General features: G+C 42.1%; 1 protein-coding gene across 1 annotated transcript in view; it reads left to right on the forward strand.

The window, feature by feature from the left end:
- Positions 1-19,013, forward strand: part of LOC145397050 (glutamate receptor 2-like) — a 45,263-nt gene extending 26,250 nt beyond the window's left edge. The window contains exons 5-13 of the mRNA XM_080270264.1: positions 2,236-2,394; positions 3,284-3,397; positions 15,008-15,098; positions 15,391-15,691; positions 16,602-16,819; positions 17,336-17,516; positions 18,160-18,259; positions 18,576-18,705; positions 18,930-19,013. Of these exons, the coding sequence (XP_080126390.1) occupies positions 2,236-2,394; positions 3,284-3,397; positions 15,008-15,098; positions 15,391-15,691; positions 16,602-16,819; positions 17,336-17,516; positions 18,160-18,259; positions 18,576-18,705; positions 18,930-19,013 (1,378 nt within the window). The remainder of the gene's footprint in view (positions 1-2,235; positions 2,395-3,283; positions 3,398-15,007; positions 15,099-15,390; positions 15,692-16,601; positions 16,820-17,335; positions 17,517-18,159; positions 18,260-18,575; positions 18,706-18,929) is intronic.
- The last annotated feature ends 7,782 nt before the right edge of the window (positions 19,014-26,795 follow it).

Here is a 26,795-nt window from a genome sequence, read left to right on the forward strand (position 1 = left end):
GGCACAGAGAGAAGGATAGAAACTGTATGAGGGCAATTTTGAAATTAAAGCTTTATGCCGGACTCGATCGAAAGCCTTTGAGATGTCAAGTGCAATAACAAAGCTTTCGCCAAAGTCCCGAAAGGAGGATGACCAGGAGTCTGAAAGATACGTGAGAAGATCGCCAGTGGAGCGTCCCTGACTGAACTCATACTGACGATCAGAAAGAAGGTTATGATAGGAAAGCAACTTTAAAATTTTTCTATTAAGAATAGACTCGAATACTTTTGAGACAGGATGTTAAAGCAATTGGACGATAGTTGGAGGGTTGGGAAAGGTCACTTTTCTTTGGGACTGGCTGAATAAGAGCAAACTTCCAGCAAGAAGGAAAGGTACAAGTTGAACGACAAAGGCGAGAGAGTTTACTTAGGCAGGGTGTAAGCATAGAAGCACACTTCTTGAGGACAACAGGAGGGACTCCTTCAGGCCCATATGCCTTGTTAGTATTGACGCCAGTGATGGCAGAAAATACATCAGCTGAAGAAATTTTAATGTCAGTCATGAGGAAGTCAGAGGAGGGAAGTGATGGAGAAACAGCATTGGAATCATCTTAGGTGGAATTGGAGGTGAAAGTCTGAGCGAAGAGATCTGCTTTACCAGTAGAAGAAATAGCTACAGAGCCATCAGAGAAGGATGATGAGGTACAGTTGTTAGAAAGGTTTTGGCAAGGTGCCAGAGGGAGCGGGAAGAATTCGACTTGGAGAGTTTAGAGCATTAAGTATGGACAAAATCATTTTTAGCAAAGCGAAGAACAGACTTAGGACAATTCCGGGCAGAAGCATAAAAAAGATGTGATTCAGGGGAGGGTTGGCTCTGGTACCTTTTATAGGCCCTCTCCTTGTTGCAGACAGCATTAGAACAAGCGTGATTAAACCATGGCTTTCTTGCATTAGTCAAAGGATATGAGAAAGCAATGTATGCTTCCATGCCCGCGAGAAGAACCTCTATATTGCGCAAGGCACACTCAGATGGCTCCCTGCCATGGAAGCAATAATCATTCCAGGGAGAAGCAAAGAAGTACTGCCTGAGGGACTCCCAATCTGCAGCTCCGAGGTGGAACAGACGTTTCTTTGCAGGGTCCACAAGCCACACTGGAGCAAAAGGACAGATTAAGATCATAAGGTTGTGATCGGAGGAGCCCAATGGAGAGAAAAGATTAACAGTGTAAGCAGAAGGATTAGTTGTAAGGAAGAGGTCAGATATGTTGAAGCTCTGTCCAATTCAGTCAGGGATACGGGTAGGGTGGTGTACAAGCTGCTCTAGGTCATTAAGGATAGAAAAGATGTAGGCTTGTCCACCAGGTGGATCAGTGATCTAAGTCTCCTTCAAAAACGCCGGTGATGTAGACCTACGTCTTGCAGCAATGAGAAGTCATTGCAAGCAACTGAACTAACTTAGACATTTCTCCGCTATGCTTACAACACTGATTTAGGAGCGCGGGTGGCAAGTGAGTCTCCAGTGGTTCACAGGTGCTCTGCTCTGTCAGTAATCTTGAAGATTTCCGAGATAGAGTGGCACCAACCTCACTCGACTGAACCTACTTTCTGGCTTTGGTAATTACTTTGATTAGAATCAGGGATCTTATACTGGTGTATTAAGCCCACTTACCCACAAAAAATCCAAAATCAGCTCACAAACTCATAGACGCTCTGCTTTCTCAGTTACATCAAAGATTTCAAAGGTAGATTTCAGTGGTAGAATTTGGCTCTCTTTTGTATTGTTTTTTTCTTGGAAGGAACGGTTTGCGGGCTCCTGGTCTTTGGGTCCTTCTTTCTTGCATAAAAAAAAAAAACTAACTTGATTCAAGCAACTTTCTGACTTTGGTGATTACTTTTATTAGTGTCAGGGATCTTATATTGACGTATTAAGCCCATTTAGTCAGAAAAAAAAAAAAAAAACGTAATTGGTTCACAAACTCACAGCCACTCTGCCCTCCCAGTAGCCATGACGATTCCAGAGGTAGAGTGGCACCATCCTGGCTGGATTCAACCGACATTCCAGCTTTAACGATTACGTTTATTAGTGCCAGGGATCTTATATTGATGTATTAGGCCCAATTAGCCAAAAAAAAAAAAAAAAAAATCCGCCGGCAGAGAGGGGTATCACTTTTTTTTTTTTTTTTTTTTTTTTTCCCAGTGCGGTACGGGTTAATGTCTCATGCGCAGTCGAAAAATAAATCTAAGTTTTTCCCTTCAGATTGGCAACGGGTCCACGTCTGCTGGTGGGCCAGGTTCCAATGCCGATATACAAAACAAAGGTGGTCAACGACCCTGACGCGCCTGGGGCGAACCGGGTCACCGTGTTGAGCTCCAAAGTCACACTGCTCGAAACTGTTTCAGAGGCTATGAACTTCACGTAGGAGATTTGATAAGCAATCAAGTGTGTGTGTGACGGTGACTGTGTGTGTGTGTGTGTGTGTGTGTGTGTGTGTGTGTGTGTGTGTGTGTGTGTGTGCGACAGTAATTTTTTGAATCGATTATCTCCTTCCAATAGAAATACGTAAATATTACAGATGGTTGTACATGAAAAAAAAAAACTCATATCAGCAGGTCGAACAGTTTCAGAAACCTTTAACTTCAAGAAAGAAAATATAATTGTCATTCATTTCGTGTTCGCATGTGTGTTTTCTTTCTTTTAAATGCTGACATTGAATCAGGTTAAAAAATCATCACCATCATGATGATTATCATTAAGAGAGTGAATCCCATCAAGGAGTTGAGGTGAAAGAGTATTCAGAAACTATTAAATAGAAACCACAAACGTAGAACTATCAAATAACAGGGCAGTGAAATGAAAAACACAAAGACATATTGAAACGTTTCAGTAAAATAAATGCACATATGTTTTTGAATTTATATTTGTAAGCGAGTTTCAGATACATCTGTGAAATAAGCATTAAGATGAAAACTAAATTGAAAATGTGATGCCACATCTTTGGGATGTGTTTATTCTTACATACTTCCTCCATCCAGTTTGATCCTTTGTCAGTTTCTTAGTTTTTTCAGCTTCCTTACATCGTTTTCTTGCTTGGACATCCGCGCCGTCTAAATTGTTCGAAACACTGAAACTAACATTTATCTACATGCCAGAAGCTTGATGCCGAACATGCTGCAAACATGTCCGTAGCAATGTTCCATGACAAATTTCGTGGCAACAGCTTCAGCATGTCTGTAGCAGTGCTTCCATTATATTGGAGGGAGAAATTCTGTGCGGCTGCTACAGTACAATCATGCTTTGTGGACAGAAACCAGAAAGTCTTGGCCGATTTTAAGTATGCCTGTCATGAATTGGTAGAAGTGGGCAGACACAGTGTAATCAGTGATATAATACATGACGATACTGGACATGTGCTGCACAGGTAAGTGAGAGTGGGTTATTCAGGATTATATTTTACGGAAGTTCAACATCTTATGTAGTGCATGGTTTATTTTTGTTATGCAGGAAGCTCTGGGTTTTGAAGCAGGCCATGAGCCCATATAGACGTCGTTTTTATCCTGCCATGATCTCTCTCTCTCTCTGTCCATCACCGAAGCTGTCCGATCAAAGTATCAATGTTCTTCATGGCATCGGCACGATTCAAGCACAGTGTGTCACTGATGTTCCATGTGTCTAGTTTCTTAATCTCGTGTTTGTTTTCTGAGTCTGTCAGATCTCAGAACACACGATGAACCTAATAAAGTTCTGTTAATCAGAACACCTGCTTCCTGGCCCACTTCATGATGTTGAGGCAATCCCCACTCACCATCAGTGGTACTCAGTTAACTTTCTAGCCAGCTACATTCATGCCCAGTGCAGGAAATGACCACACCAGTGCTACCAACATGCTTCCCAGGGACGTGATGAACATATGACAATGGTGGTTCGAACATGCATGCGAACTTAATCAAGACAGTGTTTCAAACATGTTCCAAGCACATGTGTCGAGCACGGGTATCTGGGCACACATTTACCATATAAATTGATTTTGGTGTTCACTCCTCTTATCAGCGTATGTCTGTGAATGGTGAGCGCCTCTACCTTTTTTTTTTTTTAAATGTGAGGAAGAAGGAACCAAAGGCCATGAGTCCACAAAGCTGTTCCTTCCAAGAGAAAAACAAAATACAAGAGAGAGCCAAATTCAAGATCCATTTATTTCGAGATGCCTGGACACACTGCGTTTGAAAGACTGAAGATCATAGGAAGCAGGAAATACAGACAGAGGGAGACAGTTCCAGAGTTAACCTGTTCCATAAATGAAGGACTGGGAGTAACGGTTAACTCTTGCATTAGAGAGTTTGACAGAAAAGGGGTGAGAGTTTGCTGCTAGACGGGTGCTACGCGCCCGTCGTAGAAGTGGAGGAATACATGCAGACAGTTCAGAGGAACAGTGACCATTGAAGTAGCGATAGAAAAGAGATAAAGATGCAACATTGCGGCGAAGAGACAGAGGTTGAAGGGAGTCAGTAAGAGGGGGAGGGTTAATCAGATGAAAAGCCTTTGACTCCACCCTATTGAGAAGAGCTGTATGTGGGGAGCCTCCCCACACATGAGAGTTGTACACCACACAGGGGCGGATAAAACCCCTGTATAGAGTCAACAATTGTGCAGGGGCAAAGAAGGAACGGAGTCGGCTTAGCACACCCAATCGCTTGGAAGCAAGAGATGTAATATGATCTTTCCAAGACAAGTCCCGAACAAATGAAACCCCAAGCATGTTCAAGGATGAAGCAGGATTAAGTTGAGTATTATTAAACATAAGTGGGTATACCTGTGGAAGATTTTGTCAGGTTGATAGGTGCAAAAATTGAGTCTTTGAAGCATTAAAAACAACCAGATTATTTTTACCCCAGTCAGAGATACGAGCCAAGTCAGACATTAGGTGTGCCATAGCCTCATCCCTTGCCTGTTGAAGTAACTGCTGAGATGGACGTTGTGGGAATCGAATGGAAAGGTGAAGGGTGGAGTCATCAGCATATGAGTGGATAGGGTTAGATGTATAGCTTAGAAGGTCATTGATGAATAAAAGGAAGAGAGCTGGTGATATGACAGAGCCCTGAGGAACACCACAGTTAATAGATCTAGGAGAAGAACGATAGCCGTCTACAACAGCGGCTATAGAACGACCAGAAAGGAAGCTAGAGATGAAGGCACAGAAAGGATAGAAACCGTAAAAGGGCAGTTTGGAAATTAAAGATTTATGCCAGACTCGATCGAAAGCCTTTGAGATGTCAAGTGCAATGGCAAAACTTTCGCCAAAATCCCGAAAGGAGGATGACCAGGAGTCTGAAAGGTAGGTGAGAAGATCGCCTGTGGAGCGTCCCTGACTGAACCCATACTGACGATCAGAAAAAAGATTATTATTGGAAAGATGCTTTAAAATTTTTCTATTAAGAATAGACTCAAAAACTTTAGAGATACAGGATGTTAAAGCAATTGGGCAATAGTTAGAGAGTTGGGAAAGGTCACTTTTCTTTGGGACTGGCTGAATGAGAGCAAACTTCCAGCAAGAAGGAAAGGTTCAAATTGACAGACAAAGGCGAAAGAGTTTGCCTAGGCAGGGTGTAAGCACAGAAGCACAGTTCTTGAGAACAACAGGAGGGACTCCATCAGACCCATATGTCTTATTAGTACTGAGGCTAGTAATGGCAGAAAATACATCAGCTGAAGAAATTTTAATTTTAGCCATGAGGAAGTCAGAGGGGGGAAGTGATGGAGGAACAGCACCGGAATCGTCTAATGTGGAACTGGAGGAGAAAGTTTGAGCGAAGAGATCCGCTTTATCAGTAGAAGAAATAGTTACAAAGCCATCAGAGTAGAAAACAGGAGAGAAGGATGATGAGGTAAAGTTGTTAGAAAGGTTTTTGGCAAGGTGCCAGAAGGAGAGGGAAGAGTTCAAGTTGGAGAGTTGAGAGCATTTTGTACGGATGAAATTATTTTTAGCAGAGCGAAGAACAGACTTAGCACGATTCCGGGCAGAAATGTATAAAAGATGTGATTCAGGGGTTGGTTGGTTCCGGTACCTTTTATAGGCCCTCTCCTTCTTGCAGACAGCATCAGAACAAGCGTGATTAAACCAAGGCTTTCTTGCATTAGTCAAAGGATATGAGAAAGGAATGTATGCTTCCATGCCCAAGAGAATAACCTCCGTAATGCGCAAGGCACACTCAGATGGCTCCCGGCCATGAAAGCAATAATCATTCCAGGGAAAATCAAAGAAGTACTGCCTGAGGGCCTCCCAATCCGCAGCTCCAAAGTGCCAGAGACGACGTTTTTTTTTTAGGGTCCGCAGGCCATACCAGAGTGATAGGACAGGTTAAGGTGATAAGGTTATGATCGGAGGAGCCCAACGGAGAGAAAAGATTAACAGTGTAAGCAGAAGGATTAGTTGTAAGGAAGAGATCAAGTATGTTGGAGCTCTCTCCAAGGCAGTCAGGGATACGGGTAGGATGCTGTACAAGCTGCTCTAGGTCATTAAGGATAGAAAAGGTGTAGGCTTGTTCACCAGGTGGATCATATGAAAGGAGAGGAGAGCCAAAGGTGGTGGTGAACATTGAAATCTTCAAGAATGGAGATTTCAGAGAAAGGAGAGATGGATAGAATGTGTTCCATCGTACAAGTAAGATAGTCAAAGAATTTTTGATAGTCAGTAGAATTAGGAGATAAGTAAACAACACAGATATATTTAGTCAGAGAATGACTGGAAAGCCGAAGCCAGAGTGCAGAGAATTCAGAAGAATCGAGTTCAGGAACACGAGAGCAAGATAAGTTGTTGCGTAGTTATGCACAAAAGCCACCTTTGGGTTTGAAATGAGTATAGAGAAAGTAGGAGGATGCAGAAAAGGGTTTGCTGTCAGTTGCCTCAGACAGCTGAGTCTCAGTTAGGAAAAGAAAGTGAGGTTTAGAGAAGGAGAGGTGGGGCTCTACAGAGCGAAAGATAGAGGAAAGGCCACGAATGTTGCAGAAATGAAGAAGAAGAAGAGAGTCAGACAGTGGTTCCAGGCACCTTGAGTCGTCACCGGGAGAGGGGCTATTGTTTAAGGAATCCGATGCCGAGCTCAAAATCATGAATTGTCAATCGGTATTTTTAGCGTTTAACACTAACGCGCGGGTACACACACACACACACACACACACACACACATGGACTTGCGGTTGCGTTAGCATTGTCATTATTTTTATCTGTTTATCTATCTATCTATGCATCTATCAATCTATCTATCTATATACATATATATTTATATATATACATATCTATCTATCTATATCTATATGTCTCTCTCTCTCTCTCTCTCTCTCTCTCTCTCTCTCTCTCTCTAAAACCATCTATCTATAGCCCGACGCCCTAATCCCGCAAAGGGTGGCTGCAGACAAAACGCCTCCAAGTCGCTCTGTTACCCACCATTGGACCAGCCTCCCCCCAACTCACCCCCCTTCCCTCATATACCTCTCAACTCCATCCCTCCACCTCATCCTCGGTCTACCCCTCCCTCTCCCTCCCTCCACCTCACCTTCATACACCCTCTTAGTCAGTCTTTCATTCTCCATTCTCTCCACATGTCCAAACCACCTTAGTGTATTTCTCCTAATCTTCTCAACCACGTCCACATCCACCCCACAACGTTCCTTCACTTCTTCATTCGTCAACCTGTCTCTCCATGTCATTCCACATGCTCCTCTCAAGTAACTCATTTCCACTGTTCTCACTCTTGACTTTTTCCCCTCTTGCAAGGTCCACGCCTCACTTCCTTCCATACGTCAGGGTAGGGATCACAGTACTAACCTGCAGTGACTTCTTAACTTCCATACTCACCTCCCTATTTCTCATCACTGCTTTCAGTGAACCAATAACCTTCCTTCCCTGCTGTACCCATACACGCACTTCATCCCCCAAAGTTCCATCCTTACTCATCACACTACCCAAGTACTTGAATGCACTCACACTCTCCATATCCTAACCATCCAACCTCACTATACATTCTGTGACTTCATTCCTCTCAAACACCATAATTTTACTTTTGTTTACATTAACTTTCAGCTTCCTCCTCCTACACACTCTCCCAAATTCATTCACCAAACCTTGCAACTCCCATTCATCTTCACTCAACAATACTGTATCATCAGCAAACAGCAACACAGGAATCTTCCAAATCTCACCTTCATTCATTAGAGCCACCCCCACATCCACTGCCCTACCCTGCACCTCCTTTACAACCCCATCCATGTATATATTAAACAGCCAGAGACATCACACAACCCTGTTTCAGTCCTACATTGAGATCAAAGAACTCACTCAGCTCACCATCCACTTGCACCGTAGCCCTAGCTCCTTCGTACATACTCTTGACAGCATTCAACAAATTCCCATCCACTCCATATATTCTTAATACCTTCCACAAACCTTGCCTATCTATTCTGTCATAAGCTTTCATAAAGTCCATGAAGGGAGCACACACTTTTTTTTCCCTTATCTAGATACTTCTCCACTAAACATTTTAGAATAAATATCTGATCTACACACCCTTTTCCCTTCCTAAATCCCCCTTGTTCTTCTCCAACTAGCTCCTCTGTCATATGCCTAACCCTATCAATGAGTATTCTACCATATATTTTTCCAGTCACACTAAGAAGGCAAGTACCCCTATGGTTACCATATACTTCTCTCTCCCCTTTTCCTTTATATAAAGGAACAATTATACCTGATTTCCAGTCCTCTGGAACCCTTCCCTCATCCCAAGCCAATCTACACATCTTCCATATCCACTCCACAACAATCTCACCCCCATACCTCAGCATTTCACCACACATTCCATCAATTCCTGGGGCCTTTCCCAACTTGATCTTCTTCATTGCTTCCACTACTTCCGTCCTACTGATCTCTTCCTCCCTCCTCTCATCTCTTCTTCTCCCAGCCATTCCACTCATACTCGCACTGCTGTCACTCTCTACATTCAACAAATCCTCAAAGTGCTCCTTCCATTTCCTCTCTCTTCTCCACCAACAATCTCCTATCTTTCACTCCCTTACTGTTTCCCCTTTCACACTGCCTTACTTTCTTTACCTCCTTCCAAAACAATTTCTTACTCTCCCTCCATTTCACACTCAGATTCCTCCCATACTCTTCATCCACTTTCTTCTTACTCTTCCTCACCAGTCTCTTCACTTCCCTTCTCCTACTCACATATACCTCTCTTCTCTCTCTCATCTTCTCCCCTACCTCTACTCGCTAACCATTCTCTATATGCCTTCTTCTTTTGTTGCACAGCTCGTTTCACCTCATCATTCCACCATGCTGTCCCTTGCACTCCCTTGCATCTCCTCCTCACTCCACAAACCACCTCACACGCTGCGCCTATCTCTTCCGTAAATATCTTACATACGTCTACCGACCCTTCCATCTGCTCTAGCTCATACCTTCCCAATCTTTCTTCCACTTGTTACGGAACAGAGAAAGATAATGTACACTTTAAGTGAGAATACTAAAAATCACTACTGTTCCGTAAAGTTCCAGGTTCAAAACAAAAGAGTTAGGTAAAATTACAAGTTAAAGTTTAATGCTCAAACTAACAACAAAACATTCAGGACTCATAAGGATAATGTAATGGCAAAAAACAGGCTAAGTATATGGTTAACTGCAATAGCCTCTATTAACATGAAATTAGCAAGAGTAAATTTACCTAAGTCAGCCATGATAAAATGAAAATACACTGGGTAATGCTCAGTTAATGCAAGATAAATTATTACAGATACAAAATATTATTAATGATGACTGACAAAGAACCCTTACACAAATTACAAAAACTTCATTAGGCCTACAAATTAAACTTATGCTATACAGTACAAGAACAAAATGCAACAACAGTTATACTCAAATTACACAGCTGCTAGATGGTTGGAGACTTCCTGAGAAACTCACAATAATAATAACTGTACAGGGGAGGACAGAGATGTGAACAAAATGAGGAGTAGATCTAAGTGGCCATGATGCAGAGACTGAGCTCATTATATAGGGGCCGGCAGAGCTTGATACAACTTGTAAGAAGGACGCGCAAATGAAGCCATGGGGACAAAGAGTTGACAATCCTGCACTGAACAACAGAAAGGACGACTTTACTATAACGGTAGAAGGGGGGGACTGAGGCAGAACACGCTCGTGATCAAACATGCAGCATACTGTGCGTTAAAATTACACAAAGGATGATGAAATCATAGGCTATGTAACACCTCCCCACAAAGAAAAAGAAATTTACGAAGGAAATTTCTTATTACTCTAAAACAATCTGTCTAAAGTCTAGATAAGCAATCTGCAATAACATTTTCTTTCCTAGTGTTACAAAACATGAGATCTCCCTAGCACGTTCAGTCATAGGTACTTGCCAGTATCCCTCTAACAAATCAAACTTACTTATGTACCTAGCCTTTCCGATCTTGTCTATGCAATCTTCCACACGAGGGAGAGGGTAAGTGTCTGTTTTGGTTATCTGATTAACACATCTGTAGTCGATGCAAAGCCGCTGTGACCCCCCTGGCTTAGGGACTAGAGTGACAGGAGAACTCCACTCGCTCTGACAAGGCTCTATCATCTTGTGGTCCAACAGGTAGCCAAGCTCCTTCTGGATGAGAGGAACTTTCACTGGGTTCACACGGTAAGGAGGCAATTTAATTGGCTTTGCGTCTCCAACATCGACATCATGCATCAACACAGTGGTTCTTCCTGGAGTGGCACGGAACACTTGCGGGTACTCCTGCAGTAATGCCGAAAGCTCCTGCCTTTCCTCGGGAGGTAGATGAGAAAGCTTAGTCTGGAGATCATTCATGATATCAGGATTCTTCCCCAAACTATCACTCAGGCTCATACTGCGAGGGAGAGCTTCACTTGCAGACTCGGGTGGAACAGCTACAGTGCAGACTGGATTATTTTCGTCCCGCCTGTGATACAACTTTAGCATGTTGATGTGACAAAGTTGCTTGTTCTTTCTACGATCTGGTGTGGCGATGACATAGTTGACATCACTGAGTTTCTTCTCCACGAAATAAGGACCACTAAACTTGGCTTGAAGAGGTTGCCCATGCACCGGTAGCAGAATCAGAACCTGATCTCCTGGCTGAAAGTGGCGTAACCTGGACTTCTTATCATACCAAGTCTTCATCTTCTCCTGAGCAGCTCCTAAATTCTCTCTCGCCAGCTGTAAAGCAGTGGACAGCCGTTCTTTGAACTTCATCACATACTCCGGCAGGTTGACGTCATCTTCCTCCGACAGCCAGCATTCCTTGAGTAGCTTAAGGGGTCCTCTTACTTCATGGCCAAACAGTAGTTCAAAAGGTGAGAAGCCCAGTGATTCATTTGGAGATTCTCTTGCAGCAAACACAACGAATGGAAGACCTTTATCCCAGTCTTTCTGATGTTCCAAACAGTATTTCTTGAGCATTGATTTGAGTGTTTGATGATATCTCTCCAACGCTCCTTGGGTCTGGGGATGGTAAGCTGAAGACGTGATCTGGGTGATGCCCAACTCTTTCAGAGACTGCTTGAAAACATTTGATATGAAATTACTTCCCCGGTCTGACTGTACCTCCTTGGGCAGACCAAACTTTGTGTAGAACCCTAGCATTTCCTTAACCACGTTCTTTGCTGAGATATTTCTAAGTGGAATGGCTTCAGGATAACGAGTAGCCATATCAATCAGGGTCAACACATAAGAAAATCCTGAAGAAGTCTTAGGAAGAGGGCCCACAATATCCACCAACACACGGGTGAAAGGCGCCTCAAAAGGAGGAATGGGAACTAGAGGTGCAACCTTTTCGGTCTGATTACACTTCCCCACAACTTGACAGGTGTGACAAGACTTACAATACCAGGAAATATCCCTGAAGATACCTGGCCAGTAGAAGTATTTCAAAATGCGTGCCACAGTCTTCCTCACTCCAAGGTGTCCTGCCAAACTGGAATCATGAGCCACTCTAATGATATCCTGCCTACAAACACGAGGGATGACAACTTGATGTACAACCTCCCATTCACAGTCGGCTGATGCTGTTGGGGGTCTCCACTTCCTCATAAGCACTCCTGACTTTATATAATAACAAGTAGAAGCACCAGCTGACTCTTCCTCACTGCAAGCAGAGTTAGCTAGACCTTTCAGCTCAGGGTCAGCAACCTGCAACTCAACCAACTCTTGACGAGACAAATTGTCAACACTACGGGGTACTGCCTCATCTGGTGAGTGGTCCAAATTAGCAAGAAAAGTGTCAGCTAGGATAACATCATCATCATCATTATCCTCTAAATCACCAGTAACTTTAGACTTAGCCCTAGTGACAGCACATGCAGGGAACACATCAGGGACATCACAATCCTGGGTCGCAGCCACTGGCTCAGTAGACAACTGAGGAGCTGGACACACTTGACTTCCACCAATATCATTTCCAAGTAAGAAAGTTACACCTGACATTGGGAGTGTCTCAACCAACCCAACCATAACGGAACCATTAACAAAACCAGACTCTAAATTCAGTCTGCACAGAGGGACAGAGAAGTAATTATTCCCTACACCTTGTAAGATTACAGTTTCATCAGAGGAATTAACATTAGAGCCTAGAACACTGGTCATCATAAGGGATTGGCAAGCACCTGCATCACGATATATTTTAACTGATTTCCTGTCATTACTGTCCAGAGGACTGACAAAACCATCAGACAGGAAATTAGTACATGAACTCTTGAGAGTGTCACCCACGTTACTGCTCAAAAGAGGAGCTCCATCATGAGAATTTAAGTTACCCCTCAAAGCAGGTTCAGTTAACTCAGTTAAAGAATTCTGGGAACTCTCAAGAGTGGACACTAGACCAATTGACTGAATATTTAAAGACTCCTTTTTGTTCACATCACGCTGTCTCCTGAAACATTTCTCCGTAGTATGACCAAGCTTACTACAATAAGTACATTTACTTTTCTGAAATCTAGAGGTGGAGCTGGTATTTACTTCCTGAGAAACATCATCTTTATTCTCTTTCCTGTTACCTGTACTCTGAGTAGAGGCAACGTACTTACTCTCAGCTTTCCCTTTTTCTTTAGAATATCTCTTGTGAGTGAGAACATATTCATCAGCTAAAACTGCAGCATCAGACAAATTATCTATTCTTCTCTCATCAAGATATAGGCTTACATCTTTACTAATACACCTTTTGAAGTCCTCCAACAAAATCATCTGCTTAAATTTACCAAAATCAGAATCCACATTCTTAGAATTTAACCACTGCTCTAACACATCTTCTTTGATTTTTGCATACTCAACATGGGATTGCTTATCTTGCTTGTAAGTTGTCCTAAATTTTACTCTATAGGCTTCAGGAACAAGCTCATAGGCCTTAAGAATCAAGCTCTTAACTACATCATAATTATCACATTCATCCTGAGGCAAAGATGCATATGTTACTTGAGCTTTACCGGTGAGAACAGTTTGAAGGAGTACTGGCCAATACTCCTTGGGCCAATTAAAACCTGTAGCTACCCTCTCAAACAACTGAAAATACTTTGTTAAATCAGATTCATTAAAAGGAGGGACAAGTTTAACATTTTTAGCCACATCAAAATCATCAGAGCTAGATGATCCAGTTCCACATTGTTTCATGCGATACTCATGGTCTGCCTGAATCCTGGCAAGTTCAACTTGTGCCTGTATCTGTGCCTCCTGAATCCGAGCCTGAGATTCCACCTCCTTAGCCTGAGACTCAGCCTTCTTAGCACGTGCTTGAAATTCAGCCTCCTTAACACGAGACTCCGCCTCCTTAGCCTGAGCCTCCTGCAGGGCTAGCTGTAACTTAGCTAATTCAATTTGCGTTTGCTCATTTGGAGGAGTTACATTAAACAAGCTTTCATTAATCATGTCAACAATTTGATCTTTAGAATGATGCGAGCGAACAGCAATTCCCAATTGTTGAGCAACAAGCTTAAGTTCATTCTTTGTTCTGTTTTCTACATCACACACTGTTTGCACATTTGACAAAAAATCTTTGGCTTCATCAAGTATAGTAATAGTAGACATCATGAATAAATCACAGTCACAAAATATCAAACAATATCCTTATGATAATATCCTGAATATCCTGATATGAGGTCGCAAAATTTATGTTACGGAACAGAGAAAGATAATGTACACTTTAAGTGAGAATACTAAAAATCACTACTGTCCCGTAAAGTTCCAGGTTCAAAACAAAAGAGTTAGGTAAAATTACAAGTTAAAGTTTAATGCTCAAACTAACAACAAAACATTCAGGACTCATAAGGATAATGTAATGGCAAAAAACAGGTTAAATATATGGTTAACTGCAATAGCCTCTATTAACATGAAATTAGCAAGAGTAAATTTACCTAAATCAGCCCTGATAAAATGAAAATACACTGGGTAATGCTCAGTTAATGCAAGATAAATTATTACAGATACAAAATATTATTAATGATGACTGACAAAGAACCCTTACACAAATTACAAAAACTTCATTAGGCCTACAAATTAAACTTATGCTATACCGTACAAGAACAAAATGCAACAACAGTTATACTCAAATTACACAGCTGCTAGATGGTTGGAGACTTCCTGAGAAACTCACAATAATAATAACTGTACAGGGGAGGACAGAGATGTGAACAAAATGAGGAGTAGATCTAAGTGGCCATGATGTAGAGACTGAGCTCATTATATAGGGGCCGGCAGAGCTTGATACAACTTGTAAGAAGGACGCGCAAATGAAGCCATGGGGACAAAGAGTTGACAATCCCGCACTGAACAACAGAAAGGACGACTTACTCTACTATAACGGTAGAAGGGGGGGACTGAGGCAGAACACGCTCGTGATCAAACATGCAGCATACTGTGCATTAAAATTACACAAAGGATGATGAAATCATAGGCTATGTAACACACTATAAAACAACAGTATGATATTAATGTGGAAGTGGTGTTAGATTCGTTCCCCGTCACTAACTTTGCAGATACGACTATGTGACTCCTGCTGACAGGGCGTTTGGAGCGGAACAGCCTGACGGATCCTGGACCGGCATGATCAGAATGTCAATGCGGGAAGTAGGTCCATTTACAGCCTTGCATCATTATGTATCGGATGTGGATTAAATTACTTTATTTTCTTTATATTTTGCCATTTAATCAGTTCATTGAAAGTCAGCCTAACTAAATGTGTATATGAGATGCACAGACAGGCTGAAAGACTGATAGATAGATACTGTAAATAAAACAACCAGGCACAAAACAGTCATCATAGGTCGAATTAAAAAAAAAAAATAGATAAGAAGATATGAATGATTTGGATGTGCCTGACAGTACTGCACTTCAAATTTTGATTTACTCTTCATTTCAGGAAGTGGACTTCAGCCTTGGCCTCTTCGTTATGACACCCTCGAGAGCCAAGGTAGTGGACTTCACCTTCCCCGTCGACATCATGTACTACAGGATGATCGTGGGTCGTGGCAAGCCTGAAGTGAGCCCCTGGAGCTTCCTACTACCCCTGAATCCTAGAGTTTGGGCAGCGCTTCTGACGGCTTTGTTGGGGGTCCTTGCAGTAATGACAATATTTCCTTCCTGTCTACAAACCCAGGCTTGTTATTGTACAGGGCGAGTGGTGAAGGCATCCAGCTGTGTTCGAGTGCTGTTACAACAAGGTAAGACCTCCAACTTGCCCCATATATTATGGTGGAAGTCGTCACTTTTAGGGTAGTATTACCATCCTACCACCATGTGTGGTTGTACAGTTATATTGAACTATTGATCAACGCATCTAATTGCATTCACTTGGTCCCTTGCAAGAAAATCTTAACAACAATATCTCATTACTTGCACTATTGCATCAGGGTGTACCACTTTCGTGTCTTAAATATAACATCTCATTCAAGCATTTTGTTTTGTTTAATATCGCGTGGTGGCAGGGATAAGAAGAGTTATCATGAATAACTTTAATGATTTACATACACTTGTATTCAGTAGTGAATTATTCAAAGAAACTATTTCTACCATCAAATAATATTACTGATAATGAGAGAATTCATTCATGAAAACACTCTCGGGATGGCTTCGTACGTAATATTGGGAGCTTTTATTCACGCTGTATGGACTCCTGCGATCAAAATTACAAAGAAACTGGTCGGTGTGCTGAAAAGTACTATAATGAGTTGCAAACATGCCTTGATTTATGGTTACTACTCAGTAGTGTAGTGGGACAAAACTGATGACAAAGTTTTGTAGTAAAATATCCATAAGAAAACATTTCCAATTGCACTTCCGACGCTTAGATATTATTTGCTTACATAATAATGAGATATGGAGTTGGTTTGACTGATGCCGACTGTTAACAACTTAACATGACAAACCCCAGCACACTAAGGAATGTACTGTACGTATGAAGCGTACATGAGAGCAAAAGAATATTCTGATGCATATATGGGGCAAAAATAATCCTATTATGTATGATTGCAAACACAGTAAGGAAACACGATACAACATGAAGAAACTTTCAGAGTGAAGTAATAACTATGTAATGCCTGAATTTGGAATAAACTCATATGCTTATTTCAGATGTCAGCCCTGTCAGGACATGGTGGGTATGGGAGCGTGTGGTGTTGGGTGTGTGGATGCTGACAACTGTGGTGCTGACACGTAGCTATACAGGCAACCTGGTGTCCCTCCTGGCCGTCAGATACATCCCAATGCCCATACAGTCTCTCAGGGACGTGGTCGATAATCCTATTACATTTTTAGTGCAGAAGGGAACTAGTCAGGCTAACAGTATTCAGGTTAGTATTGATCCCATAAAGGGTTTTATAGTAACATATAACGTCACTGGGCATTGATGTGTTTCTTGGCTCTGTCAGTCAGCGGACCTGCTGTAACTGAGGCCAGACTCGGACATCTTCTGAGGTAAATTGTCTGATCATGTAGGTCGCGGTAATGATAGGAAATTAAAGATACTCCTTATCAATAGGTCAATATCAGACTTACTGCAGGGGACAATGAGAAACCATATGCCAACAACGCAAACAGATTATACAGGTTATTCTTCCAGTCTTAATATATACTTACAATGCTCAGGAATTTCTGTCACAGTATGTCTGGTTCTGGGGTAACTGTAGAAAGGCTATATAAATTACAATTTAAGACATTCATTCCGTTACTTTAAGACGGTTAAGACTGATGCTTTCCGTGACATAAATACACGATCGAGCACTTTACATTAAAATATGTCCAGTTCTAGGCTAGTATTCGTGGGCCCTATACATACAGCCTTAGGACAGTCATTGTGCCGCTTTCAGACGGCTGAGAGTGGTGTTTTTCGCGAAATAAGTAATCTGCAGAAGGAAGGTAGATTTGAAACCATCCACTCCTCTGAGTTAACGAAGAACCTGGATGTTAAAGTGAGGAGGGGGGACCACACCCTAATAAGCTTGGAGGACGTGACAAAGATGATGATGGCACAGGACTTTTCAGTTACAGGTGTGTTAGAGAGAGAGAGAGAGAGAGAGAGAGAGAGAGGTAATGAATGTGTGCTTGTGTGTGTGTGTGTGTGTGTGTGTGTGTGTGTGTGTGTGTGTGTGTGTGTGTGTGTGTGTGTGTGTGCATCATTCATTTGCCCTTACACCAAGATATCTATGAGAGATAATTGGAGTGCTATGTACCTCAGAACACCCCCGTAATGAACTAGAAACCCACCTAAACTGCCAAAAAATGGACCAGCGGTATCAAGAAGCAACGACAAAACAAGGTCAGCTTAACGCTACAGCCAAACAATAAAACCATTGCATTTTTTTTTTTTTTTCATTATTATATTTTGGGGGACGTCAGACAATTTCCAGGTTGACCTTGGCTTGGAAATATACGTGTGATCCTTTGTTATTTACGATTAAAATGGACCCCATAATAAATCAACTTTGGTCAGCATTATTCCGAGACAATGATTAGTTTCAACGTCAGTCCGGCTTGTGTTTTGTTGACCATGAATATACTTTTATCATCCTGTATTTTACGATAATTTCACTACATACATCGAAAGACCGCTGACAGATATACTGTTAAGGTCATATAGAGTATTCATGGCACTAATTTTGCCTATATTCAACTATTTTCTTGGTGTCAACAGGAAAGTGTGACTTCTATCTAGCACGTGAGAAGTTCCTAAAGTCTATGACTGCAATGGCGGGGCCCAAACACAGCGCACTCATCAACGCTGTCAGCCGTAGGTCAGCTATCATTCATCAGATTTATCTGCTTGATCTGGTAGGTTACTCCTGAGGTGATCATTCTGTTTTATCAAAATTAATATTTAAAAAGTTTTTTGGATGAATAGGTTATCAGTTAGCTGTTCCGATTTTTCCCTAACTTGATCTAAAATTGCCATCTCTGCATCTTCAGTGCGGAATGGTAATTGTTGCTCTTCACTAGAACTGTGCTTGTCATGAAGGAGTAATTATGTAAACAAATCTACAAAAGGACGAAAATCTGGGACAATTAAGGAGAAAAGTTTATCATAACATATTCATAATCACGTGTTTCCAGGATCATAACAGTGAGAGAAGCTGGTCTCTACTACCACTGGGTCAACATCTACACCCCCAACATGACCACCTGCCTCAACCCACCCACAACCATGACCGTCAGATCTCCATTCAGCCTCTCCAATATATGGGTAACTTCCTCTGTTCTCGTGAGCCATACTTTCTACTCATCCATCCATCTGTCTATCTATCTATCGTTCCATCCATCCATCCATCCACGTATCTCTCTCTCTCTCTCTCTCTCTCTCTCTCTCTCTCTCTCTCTCTCTATTGGTATATATTTTAAAAAGTGAACCGGTAATACATGTACTAAATATGTTGCAGTTTCCTAAAAGAATATTCTCTCACATTGCAGGGAACACTGGTGGTTTACGTGGCTGGCCTGGCAATTAGTTTTCACGTGTTCTGCTTCGAGCTCATCTACTCACACCTCCCGTAATGTGTCCGTGATGAAGGATGTGAGGCTGTTGGAGTGGCAGAGTCGAATCAGTTATCCACCGGCGTTTGGGGTTTCACATTGCAAGTTACTGACCAGGTTGTGTACTAGATATTTTCCAGACTTAATTTGTGAAGTTGCTGGATCGAGTTTATAAGAAAAACAAAACAGAAATTTCTTCAGCTCAAACCTCATTTTTATTTCGTTTCTGCTATTAAAGAAACTTTTTTTGAGAGAGAGAGAAGGATGATCTCGAGTTGGATTGGACACATTCTGAAACTCTTCTAGGCTGAAGGAAACCGTATAGAAATGGCAAAGACAAAATAGTTGGAGGGGGAGAGAGGGAGATGGAGGCCAAGTATGGGATGGAAGGATGGTGTAGAGAGGTATATGAGAGAGGGGGGTGTAAGCTGGAAGCAGGGCAGTGAAATGGCGGGGGCTTGGCGACATGGAGGCGATTTGTTTGTGGCCACTCCTTACGGGGTTAAGGCGTTGTGCAATAGATAGATTGATAGACATTTCATCCTTGCTGCAGACGATTCATTCACCTTACAAACTTTTCGAAGTGAAGCGGGTTAGATGTGACCTTCATTTACCACTTTATCTTCGGCACGTCTCCCCGAAACTGAATTAAATCGTCTGGTGATAGCAGGAATAAAATACAATAAAATGTCATCGGACTGAAGGGGTTAAACAGCTAATGGATGTTGTCTGTAACGTCTTTAGTACACGAAATGCTGTATATTCTAAGCTCAATAAAATAATCTAAAAATAGCAAACATTTAATGAAAGATTCCTTAATAAAGAGAAGGATATTTGATATTTTTTATACTCCCCTCCAAGCGAGAACTATCTTAAACATAACACAGCAGACTTGTCAGAGCAAGGATCTATCTGTCTGTGTCTTTCTATCCATCTATCTATCTATCTACCCATCAGATGCCAGACGTCTCAATCCAGTAAGGGATGACCACAAACAAATCACCTCCAACCCTTCCTGTCTTCTGCCACCCGGCTGTCCTCCCTCAAGTACATATAGATAACTCAGCACTCCATTTCCCCATCTCATCTCTAATTCACCCCTCCTCCTCTCCCAAACCACTTTACTCACATACCCTCTTCTAATCGGTTTCTCATCATTCTCCCCACATAGACAAAGGATATAGTGAAAAATACTGGTATGTAACTGCATTTTCTAATAAAGTCAAAGTATTTTCCTCTCCATCAAGGAAAGCCTTTGCTATGCTGCATAAAAGCGTCTGGAGAGGGAAAGAATAAACTGTCAAAGGTAATCGCATGCTGAGAACTCAATCACTCTGGTACCCTTACTTGCTTTGCTCTGGCGAAAAATAAAATTATACTGTAAATACTTTTCTATGTTTTCAATGATTTTGTATGTTTTCTTGCGTTGGTTCATTGTATATAGATATTTTTTTTCTGACTAATAGGTTCAGGATGTTCACACACACACACACACACACACACACACACACACACACACACACACACACCAAGATTTGTAATACACTGTACTGGAACTTTCTGAAAGGATATTTTACATTAGTCTTCAAATTATGGAACACAAAACTATCGCGACAAATAGTTTTAGCAATATAACTTCTTCAAACAAAAACAGCAACCCTATATGCAAGCCTCTCACCATTTATCAGTTTGTTTTTGACAGAGTGTAGCAAATATTTAAGCTTTTTGTATATTCATTAAACATTGGAAAACAGAATACACAGCTTGATCCCGCTTTTTCCTAAGCTATTCAATATCTATTCATGTCATACAAAGGTTAAGTTAATCATTATACTCGTGCGTAAAGGTAATATTACTAACTGACTACATTTTATTGAGGCCAATTTTGTAGAAGGCTTCTTTGAATTAATAGGGAAAGAGAACTTGTGTTGGTGTTTAAGGGTCGTGTAGTAAGTCAAGAGGCACCGTCGTAGCGCCTCTTCCTAAGCGATTTATGTTACTTATTAAACCCGAAAAGTCTAGTCGGTGCAATTTATATCACTTTCTAAATCGACATGCTTTCCATCAATTAAGCATGGCGATATTAGAAGGATTTATGTAACACAGAATATGGCTTTAAAGTGTAATGGGCAAAGTAAATTGCTTAGGAACAGATGTTTGGAAGCTCCCTTACCCGACGAGAATACTGGCCTTGATGACATTGTTGGTTTCGTAATAAGTGATACTCAGCGATTTGTTCCGCACATTACACTCCATTATCCTCTTGTACGTAACTGACGCATAGTATATCAATATAAAAACCATGTAAGAAGCACATAAGTATTTTTTTAAGGTATGATTTTTAGAAAAAGGAAAAATTTTGCAATTTACAGTGATCCATTGTTGACTGCTGCGAGTTGGCTGTGTGGTAGGGGAGTGTGGGTGTCCTGACACAGATAAATAATGAGCCTCTGGCCTGTCCTCCTCACTGGCCGCCTGACCCTGCGCGGCCGACTGCCTCACCCGCCGCTGCCTGACCATCACATCTCTGCTGGTAAGTGCCGTGCTGGTGTGGCTGACGGTGTTTGTGAGGTGGTGGTGTGAGTGACGGTGTTAGTGTGGTGGTGTGGCTGACGGTGTTAGTGTGGTGGTGGTGTGAGTGACGGTGTTAGTGTGGTGGTGGTGTGGCTGACGGTGTTAGTGTGGTGGTGGTGTGGCTGACGGTGTTAGTGTGGTGCTGGTGTGGCTGACGGTGTTAGTGTGGTGGTGGTGTGGCTGACGGTGTTAGTGTCGCTAATGGTGTTAGTGTTGTGCTGGTGTGGCTTTAGTATGAATATCTATCTATCTATCTATTGCCAAACGCCTTATTCCCATAAGTGGTAGCCACAAACAAATCGTCTCCTTTTCGCCCTTTCCCCCGCCATTTCACTGCCCTCCTCCCAACTCTCATCCCTTTCTCTCATATACCTCTCCACTTCATCCCTCCATCTCATCTTCGCCCCCCCCTCTCTCTCCCCCCCTGCACATCACTCACATACACTCTCCTCGTTAATCTCTCACTCCCCACCTCTCCTCATGGCCAAACAATCTTTATGTGTTTCTTCTAACGTTTCCTACCACATCCACAGTGACACCACAATGCTTCTTCACCTCCTCATTTGTCAGTCTGCCTGTCCATGTGACTCCACATGCTCCTCTCAAATAACTCGTTTCCAGTGCTCTCACTCTTGACTTCTGTCCCTCCAGCAAGGTCCAAGCTTCACTTCCATACGATAGCGTTGGTATCACAATACTTTCATGTAGTAACTTTTTCACTTCCATGCACACTTCCCTGTTTTTTATCACTGCTTTCAAGGATCCAGCAACTTATCTTTCTTCATATACCCTTTCAAGAACTTCACCCTCTAAACTTCCATCCTTACTCATCACACTACCCAAGTACTTAAACGTACTCAAATTTTCCATTTCCTCCTCATCTGGCCTCACTGTACATTCACTGACTTCACTTCTCTTGAAGACCATAACTTTACTCTTCCCTACATTCACCTTCAAATTCCGTTTCATACACACTCACCCAAACTCATCCACCAAGCTTTGCAGCTTCCCTTCGTCTTCAATGAACACCATAGTATCATCCGCAAACAACAGTACAGGGAGTTTCCAAACATTGCTATCTCTCATTAGGGCCACTCCAACATCCACTGCCCTACCTTGTATCTCTTTTATAACCCCATCCATATACAAATTGGAAAACCATTGTGACATAACACATCCCTATTACAATCTAACCTTCAAACAGAAATAATCACTCAGTTCACCATCCACAGGCACTGCCTCCTTACCACCCTCAAACATACTCTTCACGACATTCAGCAACTTCCCATCTACTCCATATATTCTTAATACTTTCCACAATCCTTATCTTTTTACCCTGTCATATGCTTTCTCCAAATTTATGAAGGCCACATTCAACTTCTTTCACTTCTCTAGAAACTTTTCCACAAAAGATCTAAGAATGAATACACAACCTCTTTCCTTCCTAAACCTCCCTATTCTTCTGCAACTAATTCCTCTGTTATTTCCCTAATTCTGTCAATAAGTATCCTACCGTATACTTTTACTATTATGCTATGAAGACTAATGCCCCTATGATTGTCACATACTTCTTTTTGCCCTTTTCCTTTGCACAGGGGAATAATAATACCTGACTCCCAGTCCCCTGGGACTCTAACTTCCTCTCATGCCAATCTGCACATCTTCCACATACATTCAACTACTATCTCTCCCCCATGCTTCAGTATTTCACCACACACTCCATCAATTCCTGGGACTTTCTCCTCTTTTAACTTTCACAATTGAATATGGTTTATTTAATCTATCTATGTATCAATCTATAGCCCGACGCCCTAATCCCGCAAAGGATGGCCGCAGACAAAACGCCTCCATGTCGCTCTGTCACCCACCATTTGACTACCCTCCCCCCAACTCACCCTTCCCTCATATACCTTTCAACTCCATCCCTCCACCTCATCCTCGGTCTACCCCTCCCTCCACCTCCCTCCACCTCACCTACATACACCCTCTTAATCAGTCTTTCATTCTTCATTCTCTTTACATGTCCAAACCACCTCAGTGTATTTCTCCTAATCTTCTCAACCACATCCACATCCACCCCACAACGTTCCTTCACCTCTTCATTCATCAACCTGTCTCTCCACGTCACTCCACATGCTCCTCTCAAGTAACTCATCTCCACTGCTCTCACTCTTGACTTGTTCCCCTCTTGCAAGGTCCACGCCTCGCTTCCATACATCAGGGTAGGGATCAGAATACTATCATGCAGTGACTGCTTAACTTCCATGCTCACCTCCCTATTTCTCATCACTGCTTTCAGTGTACCAACAGCCTTCCTTCCCTGCTGTACCCTTTCACGCACTTCATCACCCAAAGTTCCATCCTTACTCATCACACTACCCAAGTACTTGAATGCACTCACATTCTCCATATCCTCACTATCCAACCTCACTGCACACTCTGTGACTTCATTCCTCTCAAACGCCATAACTTTACTTTTCTTTACATTAACTTTCAGATTCCTCCTCCTACACGAAGTCCCAAATTCATTCACCAAACCTCCACTCCCATTCATCTTCACTCAACAATACTGTATCATCAGCAAACACCGGAATCTTCCAAATCTCACCACATTCATTAGAGCCACCCCCACATCCACTGCCCTGCCTTGCACCTCCTTTACAACCCCATCCATGTATATATTAAACAGCCATGGAGACATGACACAACCCTGTTTCAGTCCCACATTGAGATCAAAGAACTCACTCAGCTCACCATCAACTCACACCGTAGCCCTAGCTCCCTCGTACATACTCTTCACAGCATTCAACAATTTCCCCTCCACTCCATATATTCTTAAGACCTTCCACCTACCTTGCCTATCTATTCTGTCATAAGCTTTGTCCAAGTCCATGAAGGCAGCATACACTTTCCTTCTCTTCTATAGATACTTCTCCCCTAAACATCTTGAACAATTATCTGATCTACACACCCTTTTCCCTTCCTAAATCCCCCTTGTTCTTCTCCAACTAGCTCCTCTGTCATATGCCTAACCTTATTAGTGAGTATCCTACCATATATTTTACCAGTCACACTAAGAAGGCAAATACCCTTATGGTTACCACATACTTCTCTCTCCCCTTTTCCTTTGTATAAAGGAACAATTATACCTGATTTCCAGTCCTCTGGAACCCTTCCCTCTTCCCAAGCCAATCTACACAACTTTCATATCCACTCCACAACAATCTCACCCCCATACCTCAGCATTTCACCACACACTCCATCAATTCCTGGGGCCTTTCCCAACTTAATTTTCTTCATTGCTTCCACTACTTCCGCCCTACTGATCTCCTCCTCCCTCCTCTCATCTCTTCTTCTCCCAGCCATTCCCCACTTATACTCGCACTGCTCTCACTCTCTACATTCAACAAATCCTCAAAGTGCTCCTTCCATCTCCTCAGTTTCTCTCTCTTCTCCACCAACAATCTATTATTCCTATCTTTCACTCCCCTACTATTTCCCCTTTCACACTGCCTTACTTTCTTTACCTCCTTCCAAAACAATTACTTACTTTCTCTCCATTTCACACTCAGATTCCTCCCAAACTCTTCATCCACTTTCTTCTTACTCTCCTTCACCAGTCTCTTAACCTCCCTTCTCCTGCTCACATTTACCTCTCTCTTCTCTCTCTCTTCTTCTCCCCTACCTCTACTCGCTAGCCATTCACTATATGCCTTCTCCTTTTGTTCCACAGCTCGTTTCACCTCATCATTCCACCATGCTGTCCCTTGCACACCCTTGCATCTCCTCCTCTCTCCACAAACCGCCTCACACGCTGCGCCTATCTCTTCCGTGAATATCTTACATACGTCTTCCACCCCTTCCATCTGCTCTAGCTCATACCTTCCCAATCTTTCTCCACTATGCTCTTATACTTTGTCATTTTCTCACTATCTTGCAATTTCTCCACTCTTCTCACAGGAGCTGCTTCCTCCTGTCTTCCCCTTCGTCTCCTCAACCACTTTCTCTGCAGATATGTAATACAGATATCACACGGAGTATGTTTGGAATATTAAAGTTATGAACTACGTTTGTGGTCAAGATACATTAATTAGCATTAGCGCATCCGAATAGTATTTTAACGGTTTCTGTTTGTGTTATTAATTCTTCATATATTAACAGGTGCGTATTAATGCAAGTATCAGAACAGAGAAAATTATTCCTCACAACAAACAAGTGTTTCTAGCTCAAAACTCACTGACAATAGCTTAGAGGATTGGCAATATACACTTTTTACTCAAACCCAAATTTCGAACCGTTGCCGTTTAATTCACGAGACACAGAAGCCGAAAAAAATTACGGCTCTTCGTTCTTTCCAAACTACTACTTTGTGACTCGCTCCGATTTCTTGTGTTCATCTCTTACTAAGTCTCAGTAGTCAAGATGGAGAGAGATCAATTTCAGGCCAAATCTGAACAACAAGGATATATTCAATATATGTATTAGCAAACAATATCGAAAAATATATAATGCCTCACAGAAAGTGCAAAAAGATTTGGAACTTATTCTAGGGCTGCCTTTGAGTAATAAATTGAATCAGCACATGATGGTCCACTTATGAGGAGAGCTACTTTTACTGGTGGCATTATTGAGAAAAGAAACTTTTTCGCCTGAATCATCACGATAATACCGAATTATTATGGACTCTGTGGTGAATAGTGGTTGCGATATCTTAATGTGGGGAAAGGTTTTGGTGCTTCCCTTGTCAGTCTTGTTTATGTGGTTGTGTTTGGTCGTGACCTACAAAATACTGCACAGGCATATAAGGGCAATAAACCTAGTTCTTCCCCTGGTCTCCCATTCTTTCCTTCATTCTTGGATTCTAGGGTTATCCTTCTCAGAAACAGCAAAGGTGGTGTAATCGGGAGTAAACCTGGGTTCGTATTCTCGACGGTTACGGAAGCTCCCAAAGACCTCTTCCTTATTTACTTATTTTTGGTTATGACTAGTTCATATCATTTGGTAGGTTATTCGTGGAGAGTATGGCGATAATCGAAAGATTCATCATTTACTTAAAGATGCTAAAGTGCTTCCTCAATCCTGTGAAAATATTGCCCCTGGTTCGTAACACAATGGTTCCCGGTACGATTCCGGGATTACTAGAAGACCATTGGACAGGCTCTCCTTACCCTTTGCTGTTCACATTCAGAACTGAAAAAAGAAAAATTAATTTGTAAAGGGACCGTTCTG

This window comes from Coenobita brevimanus, chromosome 40, assembly GCF_032717465.1.
Source record: "Coenobita brevimanus isolate Jiangsu-jjx chromosome 40, ASM3271746v2, whole genome shotgun sequence".
Classification (NCBI taxonomy): Eukaryota; Metazoa; Arthropoda; class Malacostraca; order Decapoda; family Coenobitidae; genus Coenobita; species Coenobita brevimanus.